At 42.3% G+C, this 18,655-nt stretch overlaps 1 protein-coding gene across 3 annotated transcripts in view; it reads left to right on the top strand.

Annotated features, from left to right (window-relative positions):
- Window positions 1-744: 744 nt before the first annotated feature.
- dpysl2b (dihydropyrimidinase like 2b) overlaps window positions 745-18,655 on the top strand; it is a 28,779-nt gene continuing 10,868 nt past the window's right edge. Inside the window, exons 1-6 of one of the 3 annotated variants that reach the window (XM_019268096.2) lie at window positions 745-865; window positions 1,208-1,651; window positions 14,109-14,197; window positions 15,375-15,559; window positions 17,219-17,383; window positions 17,506-17,567. In XM_019268096.2, coding sequence (XP_019123641.1) covers window positions 1,385-1,651; window positions 14,109-14,197; window positions 15,375-15,559; window positions 17,219-17,383; window positions 17,506-17,567 — 768 coding nt within the window. In that variant the 5' untranslated portion in view covers window positions 745-865; window positions 1,208-1,384. Of the gene's footprint in view, window positions 866-1,047; window positions 1,652-3,473; window positions 4,345-14,108; window positions 14,198-15,374; window positions 15,560-17,218; window positions 17,384-17,505; window positions 17,568-18,655 lie in introns of those variants that run through there. The other 2 variants (XM_019268097.2, XM_010736755.3) reach the window with 2 other exon arrangements.

The raw sequence follows: 18,655 nt of genomic DNA, 5'->3' as shown, positions 1-18,655 counted from the left end.
GAAGACAGTCAGTGGTCTGTTTGGTCTCTGTCAGTCCCACCTGATCAAACCTCACCCACTCAGGAGATTAGCTGAATTTCTACTATTAAACTGTCTATAGGGGGCGCCCTGTAGCTCAAATGGTACAGTCCATACCACATATCAAGGCCTGAGTCCTTTACTGCTTGTCATCCTCTCTGCCTCTCCCTGTCTCCCTACAGCTGTCACTATGTAAACAGAGCAGAAATGCCATAGCAATAGCTATAAATAATAGACAATAACTTATGTATATGTCATGTTACTGCAGATATTAGAAGTGGTCGAAATAAATTATATGAGATGACAGAACAAAAGAACTGAAACATTACTTTTCTTTGTAGTGACAAACACGGTGGTGCACCACCCTAAAACGTGTGCTTTAACGCACCAGTCTGGGTTGGTATGTGCCAAGTGGAAGCTGCCAGTGAGACATGCAGCTGACCATCCATGTAAGTCAGAGGAAGCTAAAAATACGTTGAGGTATGTGACTGTGGGAGTGTGGGCGCGCAGGGTGCGGTGCTGAAGGGACAGCGCCCTTCATTGTTGGACTGGGTGTGACTTTGGGGGAACTGTCCGTGGTGCTGAACGCTTCCTGACCTCAAAGTTGGTGTCAGAAACGCCCCTCAGAGACTCACACACACACACACACACACACGAGAGCTCCAGACACAAGTGTATGACATGTTTGACTTATTGGATGACACTGCTTTCAGACTCACTGGCAAGGCAGGTCACTGCTCCCTGATTGACCAGAGCTCTTTACTTTGAGCACGGATCATTTCCGGGGAGTTACAGCGGATCTGATCCTGCCACCGCCAGTCTCTGGACGGGTTCACACAAGCTACAGGTAATCCCTCATCTGGGAAGCATCCTCCTCCTGTAGCCTATTGGATCTTTTTTTTTTTTTTAATTTTTTGGCAAGCTGTACTGTAGGTCTCTCCTCTCATATGCTGACTTATAACTCGTGAAATCGGCTGCAGGCTGGAGGCTGATTCATGAGTAAGCAAATCAAAACTGTTTGCTGATCTGTAAAGAGGATCATAGTCTAGGAACGACAGCGGAAGGTTTCCTCATATCCTTCCCTCATATCAGATAATATTACGTGGATCCACGGTGCATTTCTCTCTCTACAGTGGGAGTGTTTTCATGCAGCATTAGCCTTACAGATTTTTTTGTGTTGTTGCCACAGTGCGACCACCTGCGCTTGGAAACCGGCAAAGGCGGTGGCTGTCCAAGCGTCTGAGGAAAAAAAAAAAAAAAAAAGAAAACACACAAGGAGCTGAGACTCTGAGCATCTGTGCAGCTACTCCCTAAGACACCTCACCTCCCAACCCACACACACACACACCCCCAACGGCTGCTAGGCATGTCGACCGCCGGGGAAGTACCAGCGTTCTTCAAGAGCATGGGCTCTGACAGCCCCGCCAGGCCGAGGCAGAAATTCTGTGGCATGTTCTGCCCGGTGGAAGGCTCTTCGGACAGCAAGACGCTCGACTTTGATGCGCTCTCGGCGTGCAGGGGCAAGAGTGACGGGCGAGTCATTGACCGGCAGACCGACATCTCCCAGCCGAGGAAGGTGGAGATCAGGGAGAGCACGGGGAAGGAAGCTCTACAGAATCTGGATGATAGAAGGGTACATTTAAAAAATATTTTGCATGCGCATTGTGTGTGTTTTTCTCTCGATCTGTCTCTTTTTGTCTTTCTTTTTCTAATTTCTGCCATCCAACGTTCGGATATTTGCACAAACCTGCGCCATTTTTTCCCTCCCCCATCTAAAAGTGTTCCAATTTTGCAGCCTCGGCCACTCATTCGAGTTTGATTTAAGCTTATATAGCCAATGTATGCCAGACAACTTGCGTCGACTACATTTCCCAGAAAGCATTGTGATGCAACAGAGTAGCTGGATCGAAGGCCCACCATGCGGAGCAGCCAGAGGGAGTGGCTCCTGTTTGGTTCGAGCTTACATTAGTGTGTCTTGATCTGCTGCACGGTTAAGCTGATGATACAAATACTGGAAAGTGTGTGTGTTTCAGTATGTGTCAGTGTGTGTGTGTTTATGAGCTGCTTGTGAATTGCTGAAGTGTCCTTGAGCAAAACTGTAAACACCGAGTATGAATGAGAAAAATCTGCTGCACCCTGGTTTTAAATGGGACGTGAACCCACGGACCTGGATGTGGTGTGATGCAGTGTCATTGTGTTCTGTGCATTCAGAGCTGAGGGTGTGGAGCTGATGAACATGAGACAGCAGCTTTGACTTGCATGACTTGTCAACTTTTTCTGCTGCTGCTGCTGCTTCAAACTCAGTGTCCATGTTTTACAGCCGTGTGGTAAGGTCTATCAGTCCTTCCTTTACTTAATATTTGAGCACTCAGGAAGCTCTTAAAAGCTTTGGGTAGTGGGGTGGTGTATCATGGTGTCATGTTACATATTGATTGGAAGCATTAGCCTCGCAATCTGCTCTTTACCTCCTCTCTCTCATCTCTCTTTATCTATTGAAGTCTTACATGTGTAGTGGTTTGCCCTCTTCATCTCTGATAAAAGAACATTTGACATGTTTCATCTTCAGCATATTAATAATAATAAAAAAAAAGATGATTGGGTGAGTGGATGAGATGTTTAAAATATAGCCTGTGTCTTATAACTGTGCTTGACAAAACAGTGACATAAGCAGACTGCAGTGGTGGAAAGTAACTGAGTACATTTACTCAAGTAGAGTACTTAGCATAATTGTAAAATACTGGAGTAGTTCCATTTTCTGCTTCCTCACATGGCTACTCCGCTACAATTATTTGATGACTTCAGTTAGTAGTTATGTTGCAGATTCTGATTAATATCACAAAATATAGTCAATAAATATATTAGGATGTGATATTATAGATTAGGATAACACTTTATTGGTCACAGGAGGACATTTTCAAGCTCTTGCAGTACATAAAATCATTCGAATGAGCCACATCTTTACCAGCTGTGACACTGAAGTGACATATTAATGCTTCATTTATTATATATTCTGTTGAAATTAGCCATTCTGCATAATGAGTACTTTTACCTCTGGTACTAATGATGCTAATACTCTTGTACTTGTAATGCAGGACCTATTTGTAACAGAGTATTTCTACATGAAAGCTGAAAATACAAGTTGAAATTTGGATAACAGTCTCCTTAAAAGTTTTTTTTTCCTAATAAGAAACAACACATTCTTCAGATAAAAAGTTGAATACACAAGATACAAGAATTAAAGTGCACAATATACAATTTCTCAATCGAATACACTCTAATAGTCTTACTTGGTCTGGTATGACCAAGCATAACCGAGTGTGGTGCTTAACTAATATTAGCAAACATCACATCACTCTTTAACTTGCATTACTGAGTCAGTTATTTGTCTTTATTATTCTCTGCTTCAAAAAATACTGTAAGTTGTCTCCTCTTTAAATAAAAACATAATTTGATGTCCATAATTCATTACAGCAGGGGTCAGGTTAGCTCTTCTTTATTTTATCCATCCTTTTATTCAACACAAACCAAAAGTCACTCTGCAGTGTGTGTAAAATAACTTCCATCAGTTCAAGTTTTATTTGATATTACTTTCATTAAAGTCTCATTCAGTCAGTCTCCCCTTCCTGATCCATCATGTGTCACAGCTTCTCGACACATTCTGAAAACTCTTGTTGGGACTGCTGAAATCACAGAGAATATCAGTGAGCGAAGAAAACTGTTGAAACAAGTGCATTAGAGCTGGAAATGATCTCACCCTGTGCACAGGCACAGGTCTGACTTTTATCCTTACTCTTTATGAAATCAGATATGTCAGACGCAGCGGGTGAAGTGAGTGGAGTTAAGATGGCTGCTGGGTGTTTCTTCATTTGTTCACTTGCTGCACTCTCTGCCTTCACTAATCCAAGGAGAGCAATTGATGGCATTAGTGGCTCTCTCCTGTCAATGGAGCAGGGCGAGGCTCTGCGCATGCTCCGTGCGGTTCTTTTATGGGAAAGAGGCTCGCAAGTGGTCCCTCCCCTCCCGTCTTGTCTGACTCCGTCTGGGAAGGAACGGTTTTGGTGCATCGGCGGAGACCGGGAGGCTGCCAGGACGCGATCCGGAGTTAAGAGATAGTTTGATTCTTTACGATTTGTGGCCTCCCCCAAAGGGACCGACTGCGACCACCCTCCTCCCACTCCGGTTTCTTCCTCTTCATCGCCATCCTCGTTTTAACCCGGCGAGCAGCAGTAATCCGTTGCATTGATTGCGGTCCACGGCGCAGCGCAAGACGAACCACCGGTGAAGATGTCTGGTTACCAGGGCAAAAAGAACATCCCCCGCATCACAGTGAGTGTTGGGCTGTTTTTCCCCTCCCTAAATGTTGCTGTGATTAGAACCAGTCGGATGTCCCGTGTCTGGTCTGCGTGGGCCTTCGGGGGTGTGGGTGCAGGATGTCACCGGGGCGGCATGGTCCTCTCTCCTGCGCCGCCGCTGCGCTCCTCGACAAAACCACAGCTCGGAGCTGAAGGAGAGGACCACACGATCCGCTTTCTTTAATGCATTTTGCAGAAGCTCCTCCGGTTTATGATAGAATGTGCTTCACTGAGATCAAACCGCACGTTTAGGGTCGATTAATCAATGAGGCCATCGACAGTGAGGCTGAATGATTTTTTTTTTTTTTTTTTTTTTTTTTTTGCAGCATCTTTGCGACAAGTGCCCAAACGACCCAAAGCTTAAATCCTAAATACTCATTTGTGTTGCAGATTCAAGCTCAGTCCTCCATTCTTCCACTGTGTGCGTGATTTCACGCCGGTGGTCTTTGTTAGGCTGTGTCTGGTGGCCGGGTATCACTGCACACCAACTGGTGGGGCAAATGCTTCCCTGCATCCGCTGTAAAGCTCAGTACCCGGCTGGATTTATTTCCTCTCAAGCTCTCCTTTCACTTTGGAAAAACTGGCTTCGATCTGTGTGTGTGTGTGTGTGTGTGTGTGTGTGTGTGTATAGAGGCTCAAAAGCATTTGAGGCCACATTCATGGTGTCACTGTGGGGTAGATTATTTCCCTGAATTCATAGCGGAGCTGCAGGGATGGTGGTGGTGGTGGTGGTGGTTGAATGGAAAGTAGAGAATAGGGAGGGGAAGGGAGGGGAGCCAGGGGAAGGGAGGGGACAGTGGGTCCTATTTCCTTCCATGTTTCTCTCTCAGCTGTGTAATGAAGGGAAGATGCATGTGGGCAGAGCTGATCAGGAAGGAGGTCCCTGTCTCGAAGTGGAGTGAAATAATTGGGTTAAAATGTCAAAAATGGCTCCAACAATACAGAACAAAAGCAGTACGGAGGGAGCCGTGTGGCTTATATTGGGCTTCCCATATAAATATGAGTAAATGCTTTGTGCAGATAATGAATCATTCGGATTATACTCATTATCAAAGGGGTCTGTTAGGATCAGGCCGAGAGGACCAAGTGCTCCTAATCTGTCGCCTCTGTGTTAAAAGTGACTGATGGTGACAATTCAGTCGAAAGTCCTTCTGAGAAACTCAAAATTCAAAACAAAGAAACTCCAATCAGGATAATGACATGATGTGGGTGGGGTGGAGGCTGTTACAGGCTTTTAGGCCATCAGTGTCCATCATCTCAAAACCCAATCATCCACAAAGCGGCCGTCGTGCAGACAGTGCAGCCGGCAACTCTTTAGTACCCAGTAGTGTCCACGTTCATGCAGACGTCCTAAGATGGAATTATAGTTCTGCAAAGACATAAGAGGATGTCTCTCTGTTGATCCACGCAGAGAAGGGTGTTATGGGTAACTGTAGGTTATAGACACTTGCAGAAGAAGCCTCCATGTTGCATCAGTGCCTCCTGCAGTTTTTGCACATCAAACAGGCTGCTGGGATTTCTATCAGGAGGTTACCTAATATCCAAAGGCCTCCACACATTTGCTTACAACTGATAGAAAATTAATTGGCACTTTTGATCAAGAAAGCCATCCAAACATTTAGTTTTCTAGCCTTTTAAATCTGAGGATTTGCTATTTTTCTCTGTTGTATATCGTTGTAAATGAAGCAATTTAAAGACGTCATCTAGGATTCTGGGAAAGATTTTTCTCCACTAAATCAATTAATTCAGAATATAAACTGATGAAGCAATAATAAAAAATAGTTGCAGACCTACTCAGGAGAAGAGACGTTGAAACACAAACAGGCTTGTCTAAAATTGTGTTTATATGCAAAAATACCAACAAAAAAAATGGTGTATTGCAAGTGGAGGAAACACATGTCTGTGTCACTATCTAGTTTAATTTAAGCGCTCAAACCCCTCTGAAACTACTGCACAAGGCAGAGGATGTTTAAACATGTCATGTATGATTAGAACTGATGATGATTGGAAACATATGTTGGACTGTGTTGGTGTCTCTGGTGCAAAGAGGCAACCTCTCAGGTGAATCATCTTCCTCTCAAGTCTCTGGAGAGTTGTTGAGATGCAACAGCCAGTTGGTGAAGAGATCAGAGGATTAGAAAGGGTTGTAGTCCCAACAGTGATTAGGTCAGACCTAAATGGATAGACTTCCTATTCTGGAACAGTGCATGAAAGGAAAAACAGTCAGAGACAGAGTGGATTTCTTTAAACTGTACTTTTGTCTTGAGTGTGATAAATGTGTTGCATGAGGCTGTAGTTGTAGTTGCTGAGCTTCAGGCAACAAACCTCCTTCTGGGTTTCTTCACTGAACAGGCGTCAGCGTGAAGGGTGGACGAGCTTATTAAACCAAACACAGGCTGCAGAGGAAATGAATGGGGTTAAATTGAATAAAAACTAAACAGGAAAGGCTGCAGCAGTGACAAAGAAACTCTGTGTGTTGAATGCTTTTCTGCACAAGCCAATTCAATTTAGAGTTTAGATCATACGTAATGCTGAATTTCAAGATTTCATCCATCCATCCGTCTCCAGTCATTATGGGTGGAGTGCTGGTTTGTCTGGGCCAGATGGAGTCGACTCAGCTGCACAGGCAGGGACGTACTTAAGTCGGAATCTCATCAAATATGAATGAACTTCCACAAGTTCACCACCTGGGTTTGGAGCTTCTGTGACTCATGCCTCTTCTCCACATTTCCTGATGAATACAGCTAAACCACAGCAGAGTTATACGGTGGTGTGTGAGAGGAGTGAACATCCAGTCATGTAGGGCTGCAACTGTTTAACATGTTCAATAAAAGAAGTGAGAAATGAGTAAAACCTCACGTTTCTAGAGTCTAAAATGACATCTTCAGTTGATTTGTTATGTCTGAGCAACAGTCCAAAACCCCCAAATCATCACTTTACAGTTCCCAGCTCAACAATTTTGATCATAAATAAGTTATTTTAACACTGATGACTTTCTCACATTTGATGTTTTTCACAGTAAACTAAATATATATGAATTTTTAACTGCTGATCAGACAGGTTAAGTCATTTGATTGTGTCATATTGAACTATGGATAGTTATGAGGGATATTTTTCACTATCTTTTAACATTTCAGAGACTAAACAGACAATCAACTCATCAGAAAATAATCAGCAGATTAAGAAATAATTATAGTATGATATTAAAGACAGAATATCAGCAGTTCCTCACATTTCTAAGGCTGAAAACAAGGGAAAGTTGGCATTTTTGCTCAATAAATAAGTGAAACCATTAACAGTTTCTCAAATACTTGTCTCTGGATCAGCTATTCAATTAATTAGTTTAGTTTAACACTCATTTTTGCCCCAGACAAGTGTAGTGTGTCTCGACTTGCTTTGCATCACTGTGAAGAACATTAATACAGCTGAATTCAATGCAATAGAAAAACAAGGACAAAGAATGTTTTAGTGAAGTGAATGCACCTCTGATGTCCACGTTAAAGCCAGGTAAAAATAGAGTGGGGCTAAAATAAGACTGTCCTGGATTTAAGTCCTCAGCGGATGAGGGATCATTAGGCAGTCTGCTGGTATACCTGTAGTACAGTTGTCGTCCCCTGTGGCAGCTCAGTGTGTGTTGTTAGTGTTCAGGTTGCCTCAGTGGGTTCATGCTGTTATCTCACAGTGCACAGCAGCCCAGGGGTCTGTCTGCTCACACATTACACTCAGCGCTCTCCAAATCACCCACCCACTGGCTCTGCCTCATTTTTTTTTTCATGCTCAATATAATCCCGAATTCCCCCATTCATAAAGCCAGAAGTCAGATAGAATACACTGTGTTTGTGTGTGTGTGTGTGTGTGTGTGTGTGTGTGTGTGTGTGTGTGTGTGTGTGTGTGTGTGTGTGCGCAGAAGGTGAACGTTTCCATTAATCAGCACCTGAACAAAGGAGAATACTGTTGAGTAAAATCTGTAACGTGACCGTGGCGCTTCAGGTTGCAACACACTGCTCAAAGAGGCTTTTTCATAGAATTAAAGTCATATTTTTCAGTTTCTGAGAGAATTGAAGGACATCAAGAGAAAATTTGGGGGAATTTTTAAATTCAAGAAGTATTCAAAAAAAGAATGAATGAATTTTTATGAATCTTTTAGTTAAAGACATCACAGCCAAAGGACGCACATTAAAGCACATTTTTCAGCCAGAAAGAGATCAAAGATCGAACAAAGATAGAATTTAAGTGAATATTTCATAAGCAAAGAGAATTTAAGTTTAATAAATAAAGGGAGTCAAAGAGATAATTCACTAGTAGGTCGCATAAATCAGTAAATCCAGTTTGTATGTCATATCTATCCTCTGGAGCCTCTTAACTCTGTGAGCCAATACATTATACTGTATCTATCCAAATCTCCTAATATAATAAACACACACACACAGAGAAATCACTGTTCAGATGTATTTTATGGATCCGGTTTGTGCTGCGTTTTCCAAACCAAGGCGTTAAGTTGCACATTCATCCCTCAGGGGAAACTGTTTCATTCCTGTTTTGCCAGTCAGTCAACAAGTGTTCTGTTTTAAATAATAAAAAAAATAGTGAACATGTTTTTACAGCGGTTGTCTGAACATGTACGGAGATGATTTTGGTAGCAGGCTTGGTTTTTGAATAATCCCGAATGCACATAAATCATAGTGCTGAATGTCTGACCTGGCAGCGTTCTCCACCTGACTTCACAAATGTTCCCAGGATATTTTCCATTTGGACAACAACACACGATGTTGCCGGGTTACGTCTAACACTGGCAGACGTTTTCATAGCGCCAGAACGGATTTTGTCCCGATTCCATGAAACTCTCTCTTCTCACCAGGCGTCTCTTTTCTTCTCTTGAGCGTTTCAGCTTTCACCTGTGTGCCGCTGCAGCTCTGTTTATACACAACATGTTTTAACAAACTACAGGATTCACACCACACAACAGATTGATCTGACTGGCTGTAAAAGAGAAACAATCAATATTCCCAGACTTCATCATCAGCACTGTGCTTCTTTCATACTCAGCAGCATTAGTTATTACTTCTATATCTATCTATCTATCTATCTATCTATCTATCTATCTATCTATCTATCTATCTATCTATCTATCTATCTATCTATCTATCTATCTATATGTGTGTGTGTTTAAAGCTGCTATACTCAAAATTTTGATATTATCGATAGGTCATGAGACTATGTGTAATGTGAAAGAGGTCACTCCTAATCATGAACCCAGAGAGAATTAGTTGTCCTCTATTCTACAGTGTCTTTTAGCCACTCTTTTACGTCATTGTTTTGGAGACTGAGTTGGTCGAGAGTAAAACAGTGTGACTTTAGGTTTACGTTCACCAGGTCACATGAAACACAACTTCAAATGAATGATAACGTTGCTCCATGTCTTCTTGATGTGTAAATACTTGCTAACACGTTCAACACATAGACTTTATATGGTGATTTCAGTTCAATTTTAACTTGTAGTGCCGTCACCAAGTAAGCAAAACAACATTTAGCAATTTATACATGAAGCAATTTTAGTATGACGACAGTGGTCCTTCCACTTTAGCTCCTGGAAATCAGCCAGCTTTTGTTTTTTAACAAGAAAACAAGCTATGTTGAATGATATTTTATTAACGTTGTTGTAAGTAACAAAATGTAAGTGAAGCGTTTGTAGACTTGTAATGCTGATGGTAATTCAGGGAAGAAGGAAGACATTTAGGAATCCATTTCTTTCATGCGTTATGTGTTGTTTTGAACCTAGCTAGCTTCACTAGCATGAGAGAGACTTCTTTTCATTGTTCCCACATGAAATAGATTCGTTCAGCTTTATTTCCACTCCATATTTTTTCCTTGTGGTCATGCACCCCTCACAATGCTTCTATGTCCCACAAGTGGGGCCTGCTGCACAGTTTTTAGAAGAACCAGGATGTTTTTCTTTGAGAAAACGGAAAGTTAAAGAACATTACAGCCTTCAACATAATAATCAACAAATGATTAAATGTTGTACAAACTGTGTTTTCTTCATTCGTGCTAGACAAATCACATTTTGCTGGTATGACATTTACATTAGCGGGGCTTTTTATTGTAGTCAGGAATGAAAACAGTGAACCCATTGAGCGCTGTCCACATCCTGTTTGTGAGGCCCTAAGAGGTTCTCATGAAGGAAAGGTCACTGTCATATTTGGCACTGATCCAGTACAACCAGACACACTCTCCAACCCCTGTGCTCCAAAACAATGAGATGATTATACAGTACAACTGGAAACTAATTGTTTGACTAATTTCACAGCTTTTAAGTGTTCCATGCTGAAGCAAAGCACTGAACACTTTAAGACAAGAAACACAATTTTAGTGGAACTTCTTCCGAATCATCTGCCACTCCCTAACCTAACAACTAGCACATTTTAACGGTTAAAACATGAGTAATTGATCCGAAAAGATAACTTTGCCATGGAGTTTTGGCTTCCACAGCTTTGAGTCTGTGTGAAAATATGAGCATCAGCACAAGAACTGAGAGACTCTTGGCGAACTCCTGTAAGTAATGTGATAATGACAGTCATGATGAGGCACATGATGTAACGGCATATTTCAAAGCAGTTGTTGGGATGAAAGCAGGCCAGTATTGGGCTGGAGCGAGGCCAGTCACTCCACCAGAGCAGTCTGCTGCGCATAGATCGAAGATTACCACATAATCTATTTGCATCAGTTCCATCAGCGCTGTCAGAGCTTCGCCACACCTTTCAGATGACAACTGTAAAGCATTTTCCAGACCTGCTGCAGTCAGCTGAAGTCTTCAAGTGTGTGTGTGTGTGCGTGTGTACTCTAAGTGCGCTGCATTTCTTTGTGTGTCTCTTCCTCCCTTTATCGAAAAGATATGGAGTGCATGGCTGCCAACATTTAGCAGTTTGTCTCCAGGAGTGAAAAGGTTATGACTTTATGACACATGCATGTCTTCAGTGTGTTTATCTAGTTAGTGTACAGCTGTGGTAGGAATGGAAAAGATAAGATAAAATGCACTTAATTACACTCAGATACTGTTGGGCTGCAACTGTTTTCCACTCCAAACAAAGATAACTGACATAACAGTGAAACTAATTACTGTATTTAACACCTCAGTTGGCAAAAACAAACTTTACATGTATTGACATGTGATCTAATTTTGCACATCGTTGCCAGGTCTTGGTGAGTACTCCTGTGCATGTAAAGAAGCATTTGTTGGTCCAAGGGGGAAGCTGTCTGATTGCTGATGTCACTTCAGTCAAAATTTGGGAGTGGGGAGTAAAAGAAGTTTACTAGACCTCTGTGGCCCGCTCCTCATCCCCGCCTGAGGCTTAGGCTCTGCTAGCATAACACACCCTAATAATCCCATACTGAACTGTTGGCAGTCAGGTTGCATTGTTGGTAATGTAGGCATGCGTGGAATAAAAAAAGGTGATATCTCTGCCGCGACACTCACGAGTATGATAATGTTTGCAAACCAGTGTGTAGATCACCTTTGCAACTCAAAATGATTTTCAGTATTGATTGATCTGTCTTCGTCTGATTGATTGTTCAGTCTATATAATGTCAGAAAATAATGAAAAATCGACATAACAATTTCCCAGAGCCCAAAGTGACATCTTCTGTTGTCCAAAACTCATCAGTTGATAAAGATATTCAATACTTAGTAAAATAAAACAGAAGAAAGCAGAGCGTTTATGACGTTGCTTGATTAGTGACTAATTTATGAAAAAAGGGGCATGTGTTTAAAACAGATTTTAAAAAAAGCGTCTGTCACATGTTATCCGTTGGCCTGGCAGCTGAACAGTATACATAAATATGACTGAAGTGGAGTTTGCATCTTGTACCAGAAAAACAAATTCCACCTGCTCCTGGTTGGTTGTTAATGCAAAGATTTATTTGGTTCTCCATCTGTGTCCTGAAAGAATAAAGTTAAGAAAACATGAAGTAATATTTCCAGAAGCTGACTTCTGCGGCACAGACTGGTGTGTGTGTGTGTGCCGGTTCAGATGCAGGGCGGGGCTCAGACTGGAAGCCTTTGCAGAGCAGCAGTTGTGCTCGGAGGCCCAGAGCTGCTGGCTGGGTAGCAGCAAGCGGCAGGGGCTCAAACAGAGCGGCCTTTGTTAGCCTGGGGATGCTGGAGTCCTTGTGACCAGAACTGCCACTCCCTTTTTGGACAGACCCGGGGTGACTCGAGGGAGGGACAAGGGGGTGGATGAGGGGCTCCGGGTGGGAGGATGTAGAGGTGGCAGACCCCCCCCTCCACCTCCCCTCCCCTCCCAACCCCCCCTTCTCTCCTCCCTCTCTCTTGCATAGAGACAAGTGGCACAGCAGGCATGGATGATTGATCACACAGCCAGCGCTCTGATTGGCCCTTTCTCGTGTCCTTACTGTGACAGCTCAACCACATGAGGAGGACAGAGGGGTGTGTCTGGAGGCTGGCTCTTGTCTTCATTGTTGTGATAGTGAATAGTTTCCCTCATTTTGTTGTTCGTGTAGAGCAGAAGGGGAGCAGTGATGAACATTGAGTGTTTGTGTGAGAGAGAGCGCCTCGACGTTCGTTCGTCTTTTTGACTTAGAGAGAAATGTCAGATTCAATTAGACCGATCTAAAGATCAATACAGTTTTGTATTTTTAATTTCTAATGAACATTTAACATGCATTTCATACAGAGAGAAAGTTACAGTGGGCAGTTCATCAGCTGTCCTTTGGCTCACGACAAACCTTTCCACAAAAGTTTGTTAAAGCTGTTTGGGAGTTGTGCAATTTTTGCAAACACACACCTACACACACAAAATTCAGCCATCCTAGGGTGAAAACCAAAAAAGCAGAAAAAAACCCACTTCAAAAATATATCAGTATATCAAAAATCATTGATTTGTTGCGGAAAAGGCTTTTTTCTTTTGTCTTAGGTGGCAATATTTCATCTATGTAAAGCTGAATTATGATAGGATGGCAATGAAAAAGAAGCTTCCACCTGAGGTGATGAGTCAGCCTCTTCCATGCCATTTCTGTTCCTGCGAGAGTCTATATTTTCATTTCCTGTGATTTTCTAGTAATATGCTGTTCATCAGAGACAACAGGGCAACGAGGTCAAACATGAGGACGAGATGCTTTTGTAGAAAGTCGTAGGTGAATTCCAGTTCAGACGCCGTGTGTGTTCTAGGTGATACACTCTCCAGTTTTCTATTAAAGCTGTCAGACTGTCTCACTGTTAAAACATTCACACCAAACATTGAACCAAACATCTGTGTCATTGCCTGTTTCACCCTGCATCCATGTGTTCAGAGTGTAATTTTAAGATTGTGTTTATTCCTATCATTGTGTGTGAAGATGAAGAAAGCCAGTATCAGCTGAAAGACATTGCACAGCCATGTGTTCTTTATCAAAATGCATCCTAAAAAGGCCAAGCAGAGGCTGCTGTGTAAACTCAGCAGGTTTCAGAGTATTTATCTTTTGGTTGCTAGCGCCAGTACGCTCTTTTATGTGACATTTCCCAAAATATCTTTCATCAAATGCACTTAATTCTGCATCCAATCGAGCCAAATCGGATACTAGCCCTCAAAAGCGTATTTTTATAGGCGTCTCTAAAACCCCAGAGAGGTCTTTACGTTTTCATTTGTTTCCCACAGTTTAACTCGAGCTCCTCCCGATGAAATATTTCATGAGTTTAAATGTAGTGTGACTGTGTAGTGACTAATCATCTTTATTGTTTTCCAGAGTGACCGTCTCCTGATTAAAGGAGGGAAAATCGTGAACGATGACCAGTCCTTCTGTGCTGACATCTATATGGAGGATGGAGTCATCAAGTGAGTTTACTGGTTTGTTTTCAAGCTGCTGACGGTTGAATAAAAAGACAGATTTTCATCATGTTTATACAGTTAGAGTATAATCGAATCCATGTGTCTGACCTTTCTTTTTGTTACGATACAAAGGAAGTAATAGCCCACGTTGGCTCAATAAATGGATCTTGTGGACAAATGCCTGAAAACAAACTCACCCAGTAACACAAGAGTCTGAAGCTGCAGGTTATTACACCTCCCCTTCAGACAGTACACAGTCTATTTGGCATCAAAAGCAACACCAGACAAAAAATATCATATTCACACTATAGTATTGCCAAATGCCATTCTGATCGTGGATTTTCATTTTTGTCTATTAAAGTATTTTGAAGCATTTTTCAAAATGTGCATTCTGCTTCACGTCCTCACTAGAAATGGAAATGGGCATCGCCCATCGTTCCAATGACCCAATAGTCCAACGGATGTCCCATTTGTCCGACAAGCCCACTGCTCCGAAGGCCTATTTTTTTTCTGAAAATACACACACTCTCCCTGGAGTCTTTTTGCCCTTATATCGTAGTGTATTTGGACTTGCAGGAAAGGACAAAGTCAGGTGACCTTCATCAGATGACCTTCGTCGTCATAGTAACAATATTAAACATGTGGTTAGCATTGTGAAATTGTCACAGTTTGGTATAGTTTAGGCACCAAAACTACTTGGATAATGGTTTGGGTTAAAAAAAAGGTAGGTTAGTAATGTTAGTTAAGTTATGTAAGTTGGTGTAACCAGAGTGTGTACTGGGAACAGCAGGCCATACAATGGCCATTTGTTTTAGGAATAATGGACACTCAGACAAATGGGTTTTTGGTCCAATGGGCCATTGGAGTTTTTGGAATAATGAGGTGTTGGCAATGGCGTGGCACCCTACAACTGTTCCATAAATTCACAAACTTAAATGAACTTAAGGGATTTAGTAATAGGCATTACATTTGGCCCCAATCTTAAAAAAATCATCTTTGCTTTAGTTTTTGACAAGTTTTGGATACATTCTAGTAAAGCTTTATAAAAACTACCAAGTATACAATCAAAGATATAAAAATGGATGACAATCTTTTATTGAATTACACATGCAAAGTATATAAAAGTTGTAATTTGTGCAACATTTGTTGATTTTTTATTTTTTATTTCTCACGTTCCTCTCAGACAAATTGGGGAAAATCTCATCGTGCCCGGCGGGGTAAAAACCATCGATGCCCATGGCCGCATGTTGATGCCTGGCGGCATCGATGTGCACACGCGTTTCCAGATGCCTGATCGAGGTATGATGTCCGCTGATGACTTCTACCAGGGCACCAAGGCCGCACTGGCTGGAGGCACCACCATGATCAGTAAGTGATTAAAGAGTTAAAATATATATAAATATATATATAGATATATATGCGTTTCTTTGAGTCCTTTCTGTGAGTGAATCAAAAGCTGACCGTGGTGTTTGCATTTGGTCGTTCCCTGCTGTTATTCTTTAATCACTGATTGGCTTTAATTGAAAATATCTTAATGAGAACAGGAAGAGTGCCAGTTAATGACCGAGCCAAACTATAAAAACCGTCCATCTGCTGTGAGGACTCCGAGCCAGGAAGTCAATTCACTTTCCCTCAGGACATGCGGTTACTGCAGATTTGACATTGTCACCTCACACACCCTGCATGGATGTTTTCCTTCATATATTTTAGGCTTCAGTTCTATTTTCATTTTCTATTTTAATAAATCTCAGGCCTTTTTTTTTTGCTGCACTCAGGCGACTTGTTCTCCCTGAGCTTGTTTGGGTTTCCTCTTACAGCCCAAAGTCATGCTGGTCAGGTCAACTGGAAACTCTAAATTCAGTTTCCACAGGAATACGAGTACAAGTGCTCAACTTAGCATCTTAGCATATAAACTGAAGCCCTGGTGTTGTTCCCTCTACTGCTGCTTTTCATATATTCTGTGTCATGTTTTTGTTATGTCCTGCTGTAGTGCTATTTCATACTACAGTTGCAGAGGATGGGTTCTGATGGTCAGTGGCTTTATTTAATTTTTCAAAAGAGATATGAGGCTGTAAAAACAAAACAAGGTAATGTAATACAAAACGATAACAGAGCTAAACAAGGCTCCTCTCTAACACAACCCTCCCCTCCTGTGCTGACTCAGCAGTGAACTCTCCTGCTCCCCCCCTCACAGCAGAACAAACACTCCCAGACGCCTTGTGTGTCATTGTCACCCCAGGCTAAAACGCTGACCGCTGCAGAGTCAGACATGTCTGGAGCTGGGATGTAACGTGTGGCACCCCGCTGACTGAAAAGTCACATCACATCACAAGTGGAGAGACGTGTGTGCCATAAAGGGAAAGTGACAAAGAGACAGTTTGAAATGTGACTTCAGAGGACAGAGACGAAGACTGAGGAAAACTTTAGAAGTTGAATTCAGACCTCAGATGAAAGTGTTTAAAAATGGATCCGAATGCAGTCAGAAATCAGCTGTGAGTTGGCAGTCTGAACGTAAAGACTCAAATATGAGGATTATGGATATGGATGAGCATATGAGCATTTGTACATTAAATATCTTAGGTTTTGGACTGCTGATGGGCTCAAATAAGCAATTTGAATGCCTCGCGTTGGGCTCTATTTTCTGATGTCTTTTATTTAAAAGATTTGTCGACAGATGAAAATCATTTGCAGCCCTGATGTGACCGCACTGGAGGACCACTCGATCTGTTGCGTCCTCCTCAGTATGCTCACTCATACGTGTCTGAAAAATAACATCTTGAGACCATGTACTGTTAAGTTGTGTTTGTGTGCTGGAAACTATGAGCAGCTGAGGGTGTGCGTAGAGACGGGACTCTGGTCATTTTCAAAGATCAATACGCTCTGAAGGTGGTCACTTGAGACCAACTTGAATCATGTTTGGCTGCCAGGTGTGAAGTTTGGTCTAGACACAACGGCACAATCGTGGAGAACATCACAGCAAAGTCAATGTGTTTGATGATCTGTGTGTGTGTGTGTGTGTGTATCCAGTTGACCATGTGGTCCCTGAGCCTGGCGTCAGCCTCATCTCGGCCTTCGAGCAGTGGCGCGAATGGGCCGACAGCAAGTCCTGCTGCGACTACTCGCTGCACATCGACATCACCGAGTGGCACAAGGGCATCCAGGAGGAGATGGAGGCGCTCGTGAAGGATCATGGTACGACCACACCCGACACAAAGGCGTATTTATTTGATAGAATTATGACGAGAGAGGAAGAAAAAGACCTCGAGCTCTGCTAGTCGCTTCAGTTTTTACACTTTGGCATCTTTTGCTTTCAGGGGTCAACTCTTTCCTCGTCTACCTGGCTTACAAGGATATTTTCCAGCTTACCGACGCTCAGGTGGGGCTCCTTCTCATCCCCTTCAATCTTTACAGAGATGGTGAATTCTATATTAAAGGTCAAAACAAAATCAAATCTTACATACTCCTTGTTAAATTTGGATGAAACCCTGAGGTACTTTGGAGTATTATGGGACTGTATACCACCGTTAACAATGACTGATTAAAGTGGCTGCATCTAAATAGGCCCAATCTAATTAAACTGGAATTATCCGTTAATACAGAACTTGCTGCGGCACATAAATCTAAATCCGATCCACACACACATTGCAGTTAGCCTAATGGTCATCAGTGTTACATGAGTTATTGGACGTGACAGCGCGCAAATGAATCCGCAGACAAAGATGACGCTGTTTACTGTAGCAGCAGTAGTGGGATTAGCCAAAATAACATCACAACTTGTTTACCGTCGCCTTCATCCGGACGGAGAGCTCAGCCAGAAAAGCAACTGTGGTAAAGCAAAAGTTTATATGTTTTCATCAGTCTGCCAAGATGTCCACCGCATTTAGCGTTTTTTTTTCTCTGACCGCATACTTCTCAGTGGCACTCAGCGATAATGTGAGCAGACAGAGAGATTGGCAGTGTATAATAAATCTGACATTATAATATCATAGAAGTCATATCACAAACTTGATTTTGGCTCGCGTCCTCATCCGACAGTGAACATTTCAGCGTTTGTCTTGGCGGCGTTCTGCGCTGGTTATCTGCGTGTTTCACTTGGGAGAGTGAATGGATAATGAAAGCCACGTCTAGGTCCAAGTTTATTCCTGACTCATGGTTAAAATGAATTAATCCCTTTTGAAAGCTGTTTAGAAACAGATCAGTGTCGCTCTTTGCACCTGCACGAGGAATGCTCATAGCTCAGCGCAGCCAGAGTTTATCATTCACTTTCCCATGTTAAACTTTGGTGGCTTTTTTATTGTTGCACGTTTGGCAGCCGGGAGGTGATGACTCATCCGTCACGTCAGTTTTTCTTCACTTCATTAAGTTAAAGTGTTGCTTCATAAACAATCAGAGTATGGGAGACTCTCACGCCGTGTCAGAGAGCCCATGTTTCACCTCACCACACAACTATTCAGTCACTGTGGT

This window comes from Larimichthys crocea, chromosome IV (genome assembly GCF_000972845.2).
Source record: "Larimichthys crocea isolate SSNF chromosome IV, L_crocea_2.0, whole genome shotgun sequence".
Taxonomy (NCBI): Eukaryota; Metazoa; Chordata; class Actinopteri; family Sciaenidae; genus Larimichthys; species Larimichthys crocea.
Note: the sequence above shows the minus strand (reverse complement) of the source record. Positions and strands in the feature narration are given on the sequence as shown.